This window comes from Zingiber officinale, chromosome 3A (assembly GCF_018446385.1).
Source record: "Zingiber officinale cultivar Zhangliang chromosome 3A, Zo_v1.1, whole genome shotgun sequence".
NCBI lineage: Eukaryota > Viridiplantae > Streptophyta > Magnoliopsida > Zingiberales > Zingiberaceae > Zingiber > Zingiber officinale.
Window position 1 is genome coordinate 108,409,032 of NC_055990.1, and position 12,213 is coordinate 108,421,244.

At 41.9% G+C, this 12,213-nt stretch overlaps 1 protein-coding gene across 1 annotated transcript; it reads left to right on the forward strand.

Moving 5' to 3' along the window:
* Positions 1-9,878: 9,878 nt before the first annotated feature.
* LOC122050565 (brassinosteroid-responsive RING protein 1-like) lies at positions 9,879-10,391 on the forward strand. Its single transcript, XM_042611461.1, has one exon. The coding sequence runs from the start codon at positions 9,879-9,881 to the stop codon at positions 10,389-10,391; it is 513 nt and encodes a 170-aa protein (XP_042467395.1).
* Positions 10,392-12,213: the final 1,822 nt, after the last annotated feature.

The following is a 12,213-nucleotide window of genomic DNA, read 5'->3' on the forward strand; positions in this document are numbered from 1 at the left end:
CTCTGGACCAGACGAAGTCGGAGAGGGCTCGGTAGCTCGTTCTCCAGACTAGGTCAGAGAGGGTTCGGTAGCTCGTTCTCTAGACCAGGAAGGCAGATAGAAAATCCTAGTGAGTGAAGCTAGGTGAAAGTGAAAGTCCTGGTGAGTGAAGCCAGGCAGTTGGAGAAAGACCTGGTGAGTGAAGCCAGGCAAGGGAAAGACCTAGTGAGTGAAGCTAGGCAGTTTGGAAGTCCTGGTGAGTGAAGCCGGGCAGATGGAAAACCCTGGTGAGTGAAGCCAGGTAAAAGTCCTAGTGAGTGAAGCTAGGTGAAAGTCCTGGTGAGTGAAGCCGGGCAAGGGAAAAATCCAGATGGATCAAGGATGATCGGACATCTGGTGATGGAAAGACCAAGTGGGTCAAAGGGATTGACCGGACACTTGGTAGGGAGTCTTAGCGGGTCAAGGGAGTGACCAGATGCTAGCCATGAGATACCAATAGGTCAAGGTTGACCGGATATTGGTTTGGAAGGCTTGGGACTTGGTTTGGGCAAAAACGAAGCTCTGGATCGATCAGTGGATCGATCCAGTGATACACTGGGTATCTGGATCGGTCTGGTGATCGATCAGTAACCAAACAGTAGCATACTGAGTGTTATCTGATCAGTCTGTAGACCGATCAGGAAACAACGATCAGAAGGCAAGAAGCTCGGGAGAAAAGGAAGGGGATCGGTCCCTGGACCGATCAGAGAAAGATCTGATCGGTCCCCAGGACCGATCAGGATGAAGCTGGACCGATCAGGAGCATGCCTGATCGGTCCAGACCTTAAGTGCAGAAAGGTCCAGGCAGGGCTTAGCCTGATCGGTCCCCATGACCGATCAGGAGCTCTGTGGACCGATCAGGATGGAGCCTGATCGGTTCAGAACTATCCGTTGTGAGTGACAACGGCTATCTCCGTCTTCTTCGATGTCCTCTTTGCAGTGCAGGTTATAAAAGGAGATCGAGGGCTTCTAGGCCGGGGCAAGGAAGATTAAGCTCAAAAACTCCTTCAGGCGGAGAAGCCTCTTACAGCGTTTAGGCACAGAAAACAGAAGCTTAACTACAACTAAAGCATACAAGTGTTTGGAAATAGAATGATCGTGATTGTTGAAAAGCTTCTGGACCAAGGCTATATTTATAGCCTTGGTCGGGGCGCCTGGATGGGTTCCGGGCGCCCTGTGGGGGATAAAATTTATCCCCCAACGGTTGGATCGAGTCAAAGCTCGATCCTGTGAAAAAGTCCCTTCCAGGCGCCCCGGATGGTTCCGGGTGCCCCGGACAGCTCCGGGCGCCCCGGATAGTTCCAGGCGCCCCGGAGCCAAAAGTCAACCCAGTTGACTTTTGGTCTGTGCTCTCTTCTCTGTTTCAGCTCGCCTCTGGTCCGGGTCTTTCTGCTCCGGCTCCGCTTGCTTGGGTGATCTCTGACATCCGGAATAGGGCTCACCCGAACTCATCTTCCAGTCTTCTCGAGCGTGCTTCCCTCCGGCTTCTCGTCCCTCGGAATTACCGCATGTCCCTTCTCGTCCACCAGCGTACTCATCCGCAGACTTCGTCCCTCGGTCGCACCCCGTGCCAACCTTCGCGCTAGCTGCGTCTCTTGCTCCCCGAGCAATCTTCCGCTCCGGCTTTCGTACCTCGGAACCACCGCGCGCACTTCCTTCTCATCCGCCGGTGTACTCTTCCGCAGCACCTCGTCCCTCGGACGCACAACGTGTCGTCCTTCTCACTAGCTGCGTCTTCCGCTCGAGTACCTGTGCTCCTAAGATCCTGCACGCTTAGACACAAGGTTAAAACAACGCAGGACCTAACTTGACTTGTTGATCACACCAAAACAACCTTGAGGTTCCAACAATCTCCCCATTTTTGGTGTGATCAACCCAAGTTAAGCTAGGGTCAACAATAGATATAAAATTAAACAGTTTATTGCAATAACATGCAACATGATAGAAAAAAAAATTCAATTTCAAACATTCTAAATTTTAATTTTCAATTTTTTCTACCTCCCCCTAGACTTATACTTTCCCTTCTCCCCTTTTGATCACAATAAAAATGGGGTACAAACTAAATCTAAGGGTTGACATTAAAAAAAAATTTTGAAACTATATTTCAATAATTTTCAGTGAAATATTTCTAAGTCAAGACAAATTTCTAAGTCATTCGACATCAAGATTAAGAAGTTTCTAAACAGAAAGCTTTATGCAAGAAAATTTCAGAATTGATAACGTAAAAAAAATTTTCTTTGCATTTATTTAATTGTTGTTCTAATGCTCTTTATCAACAGGATTTAAATTTCCATTTTAATTTATCAAAACTTCTTAAATCATACTGTTTCAAATTTAAGGCCACAAATATTAAACATGCAACAATTTGTATCATGTTAATTTCTATTATTTTTTGAATTTCAACTTCACAAAAATATTCAAATAGCATAAATTCTAACTTGATAAAATTCCTCAATAATATAAAAAAATCTTTCGGCAATGTGCAAAATTCGTTTGAAAGAATATTTTGTAATTTGCCATAATTTTTTAACAATAAGAATTTGCAGGAATCTATTAATAATAGATTTCTTAATCCGAAAATATTTTTCGATGAATCAATTTCTAATTCATAAAACTTTTTCAATAAAGTAATTTGTAATTCCAAATTTTTAGGATCAGAAAAAGTTTTCGATAATATTTCTAAGTTGCATAATTCTTTCGAAAAACTTCTTTGTGATTCACAAATGTTTTTTAGCAAAGTTTTCAACTTGCAAAATTCTTTTGTTAAGCTATTTTGAAATTCGAAGAACTCTTTCGATAATATTTCAAATTTGCAGGATAAGTTTGACAATTGATTTTCTAATATAAAAAACTCTTTCGATGATTCGCAAAAATTTTCAGGCAATTCTTCGATTGAATCATTCAATTGATCAGAGGTTCGAGTCCATACCTGACTTACCTTGTCAGTAATTGATTCTCCCCCTATCGAGTTGCTTTCTTCCGAAGATTCTCCCCCTTCATCGATCTCGGGATGTACTTCGGCTGTTGTAGTACTTACCTCGATTTCGGACTCTTCTGTCGGTGGCTCGGTGTCTATTGAGGTGTCAGCTTCTGAAGGTTCTTCGTAGAGCTGCAAGAACTTTTCCCAAAGTTCTTTTGCGCTTTCATAATCTGCGACCTTTTTGAAATCTTCCTTTGGTATTACATTCAGAAGATAATATTTTGCTCGCCCATTTGCCATAGACTCCTCACGTTGCTTTTCGTTCCAGAGGCGTAGATCGAGTCTTTCTCCGTTCGTGTTCTTTGGTTCTTCATAACCAAATTTCATTATTAAAGAAATACCAGAATCTGAGTTAAGGTATACCTCCATGTTTTGCTTCCAAGAAGCAAGCTCCCCCTCGAATGCTGGTGGGTAGTTGCTAGCTCCGACCATTGTTTTGTTGCTTCAGACGGCGGTTAGTCCTTCTGAGGCGTACTCGGCTCTGATACCACTTGTAGGACCGTTGGGCCGGCTAGAAGGGTTGGTAAATAACCTGTCAATTAAAACAAACAACCCTTCCTCAAACGATTAAGCTAACACTTGTAAAATGAATTAAGCAGATAAATAAAAGCATAAAAGAAAAGACGAGGCACCAGATGTTTACTTGGTTACAACCGATGTGGTTGTTAATCCAAGGAAGATTAAGCTCAAAAACTCCTTCAGGCGGAGAAGCCTCTTACAGCGTTTAGGCACAGAAAGCAGAAGCTTAACTACAACTAAAGCATACAAGTGTTTGGAAATAGAATGATCGTGATTGTTGAAAAGCTTCTGGACCAAGGCTATATTTATAGCCTTGGTCGGGGCGCCTGGAAGGGTTCCGGGCGCCCTGGGGGGATAAAATTTATCCCCCAACGGTTGGATCGAGTCAAAGCTCGATCCTGTGAAAAAGTCCCTTCCGGGCGCCCCGGATGGTTCCGGGCGCCCCGGACAGCTCCGGGCGCCCCGGAGCCAAAAGTCAACCCCGTGCTCTCTTCTCTGGTTCAGCTCGCCTCTGGTCCGGGTCTTTCTGCTCCGGCTCCGCTTGCTTGGGTGATCTCTGACATCCGGAATAGGGTTCACCCGAACTCATCTTCCGGTCTTCTCGAGCGTGCTTCCCTCCGGCTTCTCGTCCCTCGGAATTACCGCGTGTCCCTTCTCGTCCACCAGCGTACTCATCCGCAGACTTCGTCCCTCGGTCGCACCCCGTGCCGACCTTCGCGCTAGCTGCGTCTCTTGCTCCCCGAGCAATCTTCCGCTCCGGCTTTCGTACCTCGGAACCACCGCGCGCACTTCCTTCTCATCCGCCGGTGTACTCTTCCGCAGCACCTCGTCCCTCGGACGCACAACGTGCCGTCCTTCTCGCTAGCTGCGTCTTCCGCTCGAGTACCTGTGCTCCTAAGCTCCTGCACGCTTAGACACAAGGTTAAAACAACGCAGGACCTAACTTGACTTGTTGATCACACCAAAACAACCTTGAGGTTCCAACAGGATTGATAGGCTTCGTCCACCTTACGGACACGCCGAGGAGTAGGAGTTTATCTCCGAACCTCGTTACATCATCGTGTTAGGTTTGATTTTCTTCTCCTTCCTAGTTTCGTTTCTTGTTTTTATTTCCGCTGCGCTAACCCTAGTTTGTAGAAAGAAACGAGAATTTGGGGCGGCTATTCACACCCCCCCCTCTAGCCGTGACCATCGATCCTAACAGGGGAAACACAGACCGCCAAGAAGTTGGTCCTTGAAGAAAGTCACAAAACCAGGGGGAGGATAACAAGGATGGTCGTCAAGCCTAGGAATGTGAAGCTTATATGCTTTAAAAAGTTGCAAGATAGCATGCACCGACATAAGGTCATTCCTATCAAAATTAGAGTGGAAGAAAGTATACCAGGGGACTAAAGTCTCTTCGGCCATAATCGAATCGAAAAATGCAAGAGCGGGGGGAGAGGGAGAAGAACCACTTACAAAAGAGATGCACGAAGGGTGACGTGAACAAGTAGTGAAGGAAAGATTAAAGGAAGAAGAAGCGTCGATGAGAAGCCTCTTGAGGCCTTTAGGGATTTTAAACCAAAAACCATAAGGAGCATAGGGATGTGAGCCGAACAATCAGAATAGTGCTGCACACAATAGTCATTGGATTAAAGGAAATGAAGCACCATCGGGTCACATGCAGAAAGCGTGCATCAAGTGTTGTATCGAAGAAATTCAGTTGGACACGTGTCAGTTTCCTATAAAAGGGCATTTATGATAGAAAGGAAAGAAAAATCATAAGCTTGATATGGGAGCATTGGCACCACGTCACATTGGCACCATGCCTCGAGGAGGCAAAATTCCATGCAGCAACCTCGGGAAAAGGATTAGAAGGTGACGGGAATCACTGATCAGAACTTGGCATCTCACCCCCAACCTTGGAATCAGGAGAAGATTCAAATTTGGTCACAATGGTTAAGTCCACAGGCGCATCTCCTTTGATCACCAATGACATTTTGATAGGCTTTCCAGACTCTTGTCCCAGTACGAGTTATAAGCGAACATGCTCTCACGACCAACGACTTCTCGGTCAACGTTCCAGACTCTCACCCCAGCACAAGCTATAAGTGAGCATGCTCTCATGACTAATGACCACTCGGTCGGAGTTCCAGACTCTCACCCTAGTGCGAGTTATAAGTGAGCATACTCTCATGATCAGTGACCTCTTGGTCGACATTCCAAACTCTCACCCTAGCGCGAGTTATAAGTGAGCATGCTCTCATGACCAACAATCTCTCGGTCGGCTTTCCAAACTCTCGTCTCAGCACAAGATATAAATGAGCATGCTTTCACGACCAACGACCTCTCAGTCGGTGTTCCAGACTCTCGCCCCAGCATGAATTATAAATGAGCATGCTTTCACGACCAACAATCTCTCAGTCGCCGTTCTAGACTCCCTCCCCAGCACGAGTTATAAGTGAGCATGCTCTCACGACCAACGACCTCTCGGTCGTCTTTCCAAACTCTCGCCTCAGCGCGAGATATAAGCGAGCATGCTCTCGCGACCAACAACCTCTCGATCGGCGTTCCAAACTCTCGCCCCAGCACGAGTTATAAGTGAGCATGCTCTCACAACCAGCGACCTCTCAGTCGGCGTTCTAGACTCTCGCCTCAGCTCAAGTTATAAGTGAGCATGCTCTTACGACCAGCAACCTCTCGGTCGGCGTTCCCGACTCTCGTCCCAGCGCAAGTTATAAGCGAGCATGCACTCGTGACCAACGATCTCTTGATCAAGATACTAACTCCCACCCCGACGGAAGGTATGAGCCAACACTGCTCTTGTGAACACTTGTCAACAACCTGAGTGTTTGGATCATCTTCATCTGTTCCAACATCATCGGCCAATGGTAATACTGTGACTCTCCACCTTCACTGGGCTGATAGGAGCATTATGACAAGGATACAGGTTTCAGTCTTAGCAAAGATAATCATCTACATGCTAGTCCCTTTTATGTAGGTGGAGTCACAAGCTTGCCAGGGTCTAGTCAGTCGGACTTGAGTTTCCTTCGGCTAGACTTAGAGAGGAGGCTTGTGATACGGTGCATAAAGGTGGGTCCCGATAAGGCCAGGCAGTCAATAGTCAAGGGGATGTCGCAGTCAAAAGTCAAGGAGATGTGACAATCAAAAGTCAAGGGAACGTGGCAGTCAAACGTCAAGGGGGGTGTGGCAATCAACAATCATGGAAGGATGGGAGTTAAACCGCCCAGCATCACTAGTCGCATAATTCCTAGTCGGTCACCGTCATGCCGGGCTCAGATTTGGGACATAAGATAAGGTTTGGACTAGCCCTAGGCTTGCCCCCGACTAATCAGATCTTCCCAGCTCGGGATATGTAGACAGACATGGTACTCTCACTAAGACAACTCCCGGCTGGCCTTTCAGCGATCAAGGCGTGCAAGATGGATCCCTTGCCAAGTCACAAATAAAACCCAGGCGGGTCACCACAGCTCATCCTTCTCATCCAAACTCAAGTCGAGTGGTACATCTGAACGATCATCCCGAGCTGTCTGTAGCTAAACCCGGGCGGGACGGAAAGCTCTAAACGATAAAAATGTCATGGAATTATAACCTCCTGGCAGAGAATAACTGTCATACGTTAGAGAATATTCCAATGGTCTGTTATCACTTACGAATGGAACCTTCCTTCCACCAATAGGAGGTCACCGTACATCCTCTCTCACCCGACCGGCCCTGACACCCGACATTCTCTGATAACAGGCAGACTCTGAAGTTACGCGGTTTCATATAAAAAGGGAGGTCCTCTTTCTTAGCCAGGTACGCGCACATACGCACTCGTCTTCAATAGTTCTTTTTCTTTAGTACACTGTTCTTCTAGGGGAAAAAAGGACTTGACTTGAGCGTCGGAGGACCTGCATCGGGGACTTTTTCCCTGATTTCTGGTGTCTAACGCTCCGGGGTGCTTATCTGAGTGTGTCCAGAGTTCAGGTACTACCAGTTCTCATACTATAGATTAGGGAGTTTCACGTGGGGATTTGCTTTTCAGACGTGCATACACCGGATGCATCAAAGTCTCCTCTTCGTCAACACCAATGTCATCTTCGCCGGTCTCCATCTGATTCAGATTCCGAATAAGATCAATTAATTTAATCATCAATTTCCAATCACTTGGAACACCTATACACCTCCATTTCCTAAACAACCATCTTCATCATCTCTTCTCCCCTTCTCCTTGTAAACACTGTGTGGCCTTTCGGATATGTCAATGCCCATGAGCACGTAAGACACTGCGCTCTTCCCTCGATGAGGTGTCAAAGTAAACAACATGGCATGTAACTTAATATACAAAACAGAATTGTGCAAGTTTGGTTGAGTTCCTTTTTTTAATTATTAGTTTGAGTTTGGTTTACGTATAGTTATTATCATGCTCTCAATTTAAATTTATTTTGATTATGTAAATTTTTATATTTTTAAAACTTAGTTGTTTGTTTATTTTGAGAGATTTTTAAATATATTTATAAGATTAATAAGAGTTATATTAATAAACATAGTTTATAAATTTTATTTATAGATATTGTTGACGAATAGTTCATGATGTTTGTTCATAAATATTAAAGGTAAACAGAGCATATAACCTTTTTTCCAATCTACTGTAATATGTTATTTTGTTGTTTATGACCTTTAGACTCCATTTTAAAGCCTCCCTCAGAATTGCTTTGTGAACACGATCTTACTAACATGACAGCCATCTGTGGATTGGTATGCCACTATTAGTCAACTGATTCAGGCAATTCACATTTATTTCCTGCATTTTCCTTGATGACTGCTTTATTTGAGGTTTATCAGCCGACTGACCTTAATTGAATCCATCAGATCACAATTTGTTTATTTTGATTCCTCTAACAATTGATCCATTCAACTTGCATCTGTCGATTAAGCAAAAACAGAATTACATTAAGTTTCTGACCTCCTTGAATGAATTGGCTATTATCATAGGCAATCAGTTGACTGCTAATGTCGACCACCCATCTAATGATTGAGTCCACAAAGCTACCCTCGCTCAAGTATAATTGCTCTCAACTCACCAACTTGCTACGATGCCTTCTCCAATCAAGCTTCTCAAACCTTCTGGTACCATCTTTCTCCTCTCTAAATTTCTCATTCCTTTCTTCTGTTTCATCTTTCTAATTCCACTTTTTTACTTTGCTTCAAAATCACAGTCACTATCGATATTCCTCTTCTTATGATACTTTGGATATTTCATACTATCGCTCTTCAATCTTACACAAATCTTGAGCATTCGAGACAAAGTCAAATTTTCTCTAGATGTATATAGCTAATTTCCTATGCACTCAAACACACAAATCAAATATAAATATAAGATCTAATTTAAATTTTTTATTTAAATATCAAAATCAATAATCAAATACAAATAACGTTGGGTTTGAGATATTAATGTTTTCTCTTGCTTTCTCATAGGGAAATATAGTTCACTTTCTACAATTTAATATTTATATTCAACTTATGAGATATTAAATTTCTGAATTTCAGAGAAATTTATAATCCAAAAATAATATACTCCAGTCTTCCTCCACTCTCCTTCACCTACCCTTTTCTTTTAATTGTAGTTAAAGTCAAAGTTGATCATAACCTTCTCACCAAAATAAACTAAATTAAACAAACAAACAAACAAATGACAAATTAAGTCAAAGTCTAAGTCTTCAACATAACCAACTTCCTCTCACATTCCTTTATTTTACTCCATGAATCAAAAATATCTCTCTTTTAATTTGCTTTTTTCGTCTAATTTAGACTCAAAATTAACTTAATATCTGAGATATTAACGTATGAGATCCTAGGATCGAAATTCAGTGTGTCTGAATATGTCTTTCTCATATTTTGACCATCTATACTAATGATTAGTAGTCTCTTATAATTTATCTCTTTCGTATTAGTCTAAAATGGATTGATGGGATGCTAGACGAATTAATCACCTTTTTATTACATAATTCATCGACAGATTCATTTTAGTCAAAATTGAACGACCGAAGATTTCCTTAGCTCTCTTGTTACCGTGAGTTGTTCTATAGATGGCCACCTAATTTTTTTCTCTTTATTTTGTTTTTCTTTTCTGAGAATCCTTGAAATGATCCATCTCTCTATTATCCATCCTTTGAAATAAACGAACATAAGAAAAAGCTAAAAACACTTCTACCTCCATGTAAGACTAACCGTTGACCGACATCAAGTTACAGCCATAATGCAACAAAAGAAATACACATTTCGATTATAATAAGATGACTTTTTAACTTGTCTATAAATCAAGTTCCCAATCGACTCATTGTGCCAGAGTGCAAGAGCAGCCAACCACCTAATCGAAATGCGCTTTCATTGTGACATGTACGATGCGGTGCCGAAACCCATAGTGCTCTTCTTCCTCTACCTCGGCTACCTTAGGTTCTCCGCCTTAGTGGTTCTCCATTTCCTTGGCCTTTACTCTTCGTCCGAGCCGATCATCTACCCGTGGGAAGAGCATGAGTTTTACTTCCTCGACGACAACGATGCCGCTGCCCGAGACTCACCGCCGATGTCGAAGCTTGTGCCGGCCAGCCCTCTCCAGATCAAGAGGCAGCTGAGAGTGGTGGAATTCGGCAGCCTAGGATGGAGGAGCCACGTGGACGAGGACAATGAACCCACGTGTGTCATTTGCCTAGGCAACTTGGCGGCGCAGGACAAGGTCCGGAAGCTCGCGAACTGTACCCATGGCTTCCACGTGGAGTGCATCGATAGGTGGGTCGATGCGGGTCAGGCGAGGTGCCCTCTGTGCCGGGCAGACCTGCTGCCCGCAAAGGAGGATGACAAGTGGCGAAGCTTCCTCGGCCGTCAAAGGTAGACCCGTTCAACTAATGGCAGCGTGCCCATGTAAGATTTGGTCCAACTTTCCAAGTGGAAAATCTCATTCTATTAAATATACATCTTGACATGCGGTTGAACTTTTTTTTTTTAAGCATATCCTATACAAGTTTTGTGCGAGATTTATAAAATAAAAAAAATTAATAAAAAAATTCGAAGTATTATAGAGATGAAATTTTATATTTGTAATTAAAAAACTAGTATTAAAATTTTAAACCTACTTCTTTTCTAGATGAAGCTCATAATTAATTAATGATAAAGTAGTGTTATAATATAATTTGTGATTTATAATATAGAGAGTTATATGATTTATAATGTATGATAAAAAAATTGTAAAGGAGTTTTATCATTGTAAAAAGAATAGTAAATTTTTTTATTTTTGACGTGACTTTGATATGATATATTGGGGACAACAAAAAAATTTCTTTTAGAAGTTTAACTATTAAAAATACCTTAAGCATTCAATCTTAATGCACAAATAATGGAATTTATATATGAGATTTATGTTATAAATTTTTTATTATAAACTTCATCTCCACTATACTAGTGAGATTTATAATTTTTTTTATAAATCAGTCTCAATATTCTAGGACCGAGTTTATATTTTTTTTTAAAAAAAAATAACTTTAAAGAGGATTTATGCTCTTCCTCTTCATGTGCGCAAGGGTTCAACTGCCCTATTTAATATTTTTAAAATTGTTTAATTTATTTATATTTTTGTTAAATATTATTTATTTTTATCAAATTATTATTTTTACATAAATAAGTGTATAGAATTTAAAATACTAATATAATTATAAATATTAAATTAAAATATTTATTAATATTATATATAGTAATTGAAATTAAAAATAAAGATAAGTAAAACATATAAATAAAAATAAGTAAATTGGCAGCTACGTCATAAAAAAATTGTTAGAGAGGTTATTAAAAGGAGTGAGGTTTTTAACTTTTGATATGACGGAACATAAATCTCTATAAGAAGTTTACGACTACGGATGGCCTAACTACGATGTATGATAGGGAATTTTTTATAGTGGAATATCAACTCTAGTGATCCCACCCATGAATGCTAACAAGTGAATTACTATTGAGTTGGCTTTGTTGCCAACTTAATTGTCAATTACTAAATGACAACAACGATGATGATGAGATTTCATAACCCCGAATGAAGGCAAATAAGAAGAAAAAAGATAGAATGATGGCTAAGGATTCCCTAGCGCAGTCACTCTGATGCTCAAATTAGAGCACGAAAAAGAAAAGAGTAATATTAGGATTCCCCGGTGAAGTCACACCATTTCAGATTCGGAAATCGTTCGAGTAAATGCAGCAGAAATAGAAAGAAAACAGCACACAAATACAAGCTATTTACTTGGTTCGTAGCCTGTGGCGACTCCTACTCCAAGGCCCATGCTCGTTGAGCGTTTACGCTGGGCAACAACTATAATTTCGAAAAGGTGTTACAAATTACATACAATAAAAGCTGTTAAATTTACCAACAATAAAAGAAATAGTAGATTTAGAGCTTCGGGTTGTTGGCTTCGTGTTGTAGCGTCGTTGGGTCGTTTCTTGAGCAGCTCGTTGCACAAAGATGGCTTAAGAAAGTATCTCTTGAAGGTGTTGCTCGAGACTGCTTAAATAACCTGTTGGAGGTGCCTCAAAGCTCCTCGAGGGCGCCTCCAACGAGCCGAGTTAGCCGTGTTGATCAGCGCTAAAATCTTCTCCTCTGATCCACTTGAAGGTGCCTCGATGCCAGTCTAAGGCGCCTCCAAGTTGCGGTCCAAGGTGCCTCCAGCTCAGTC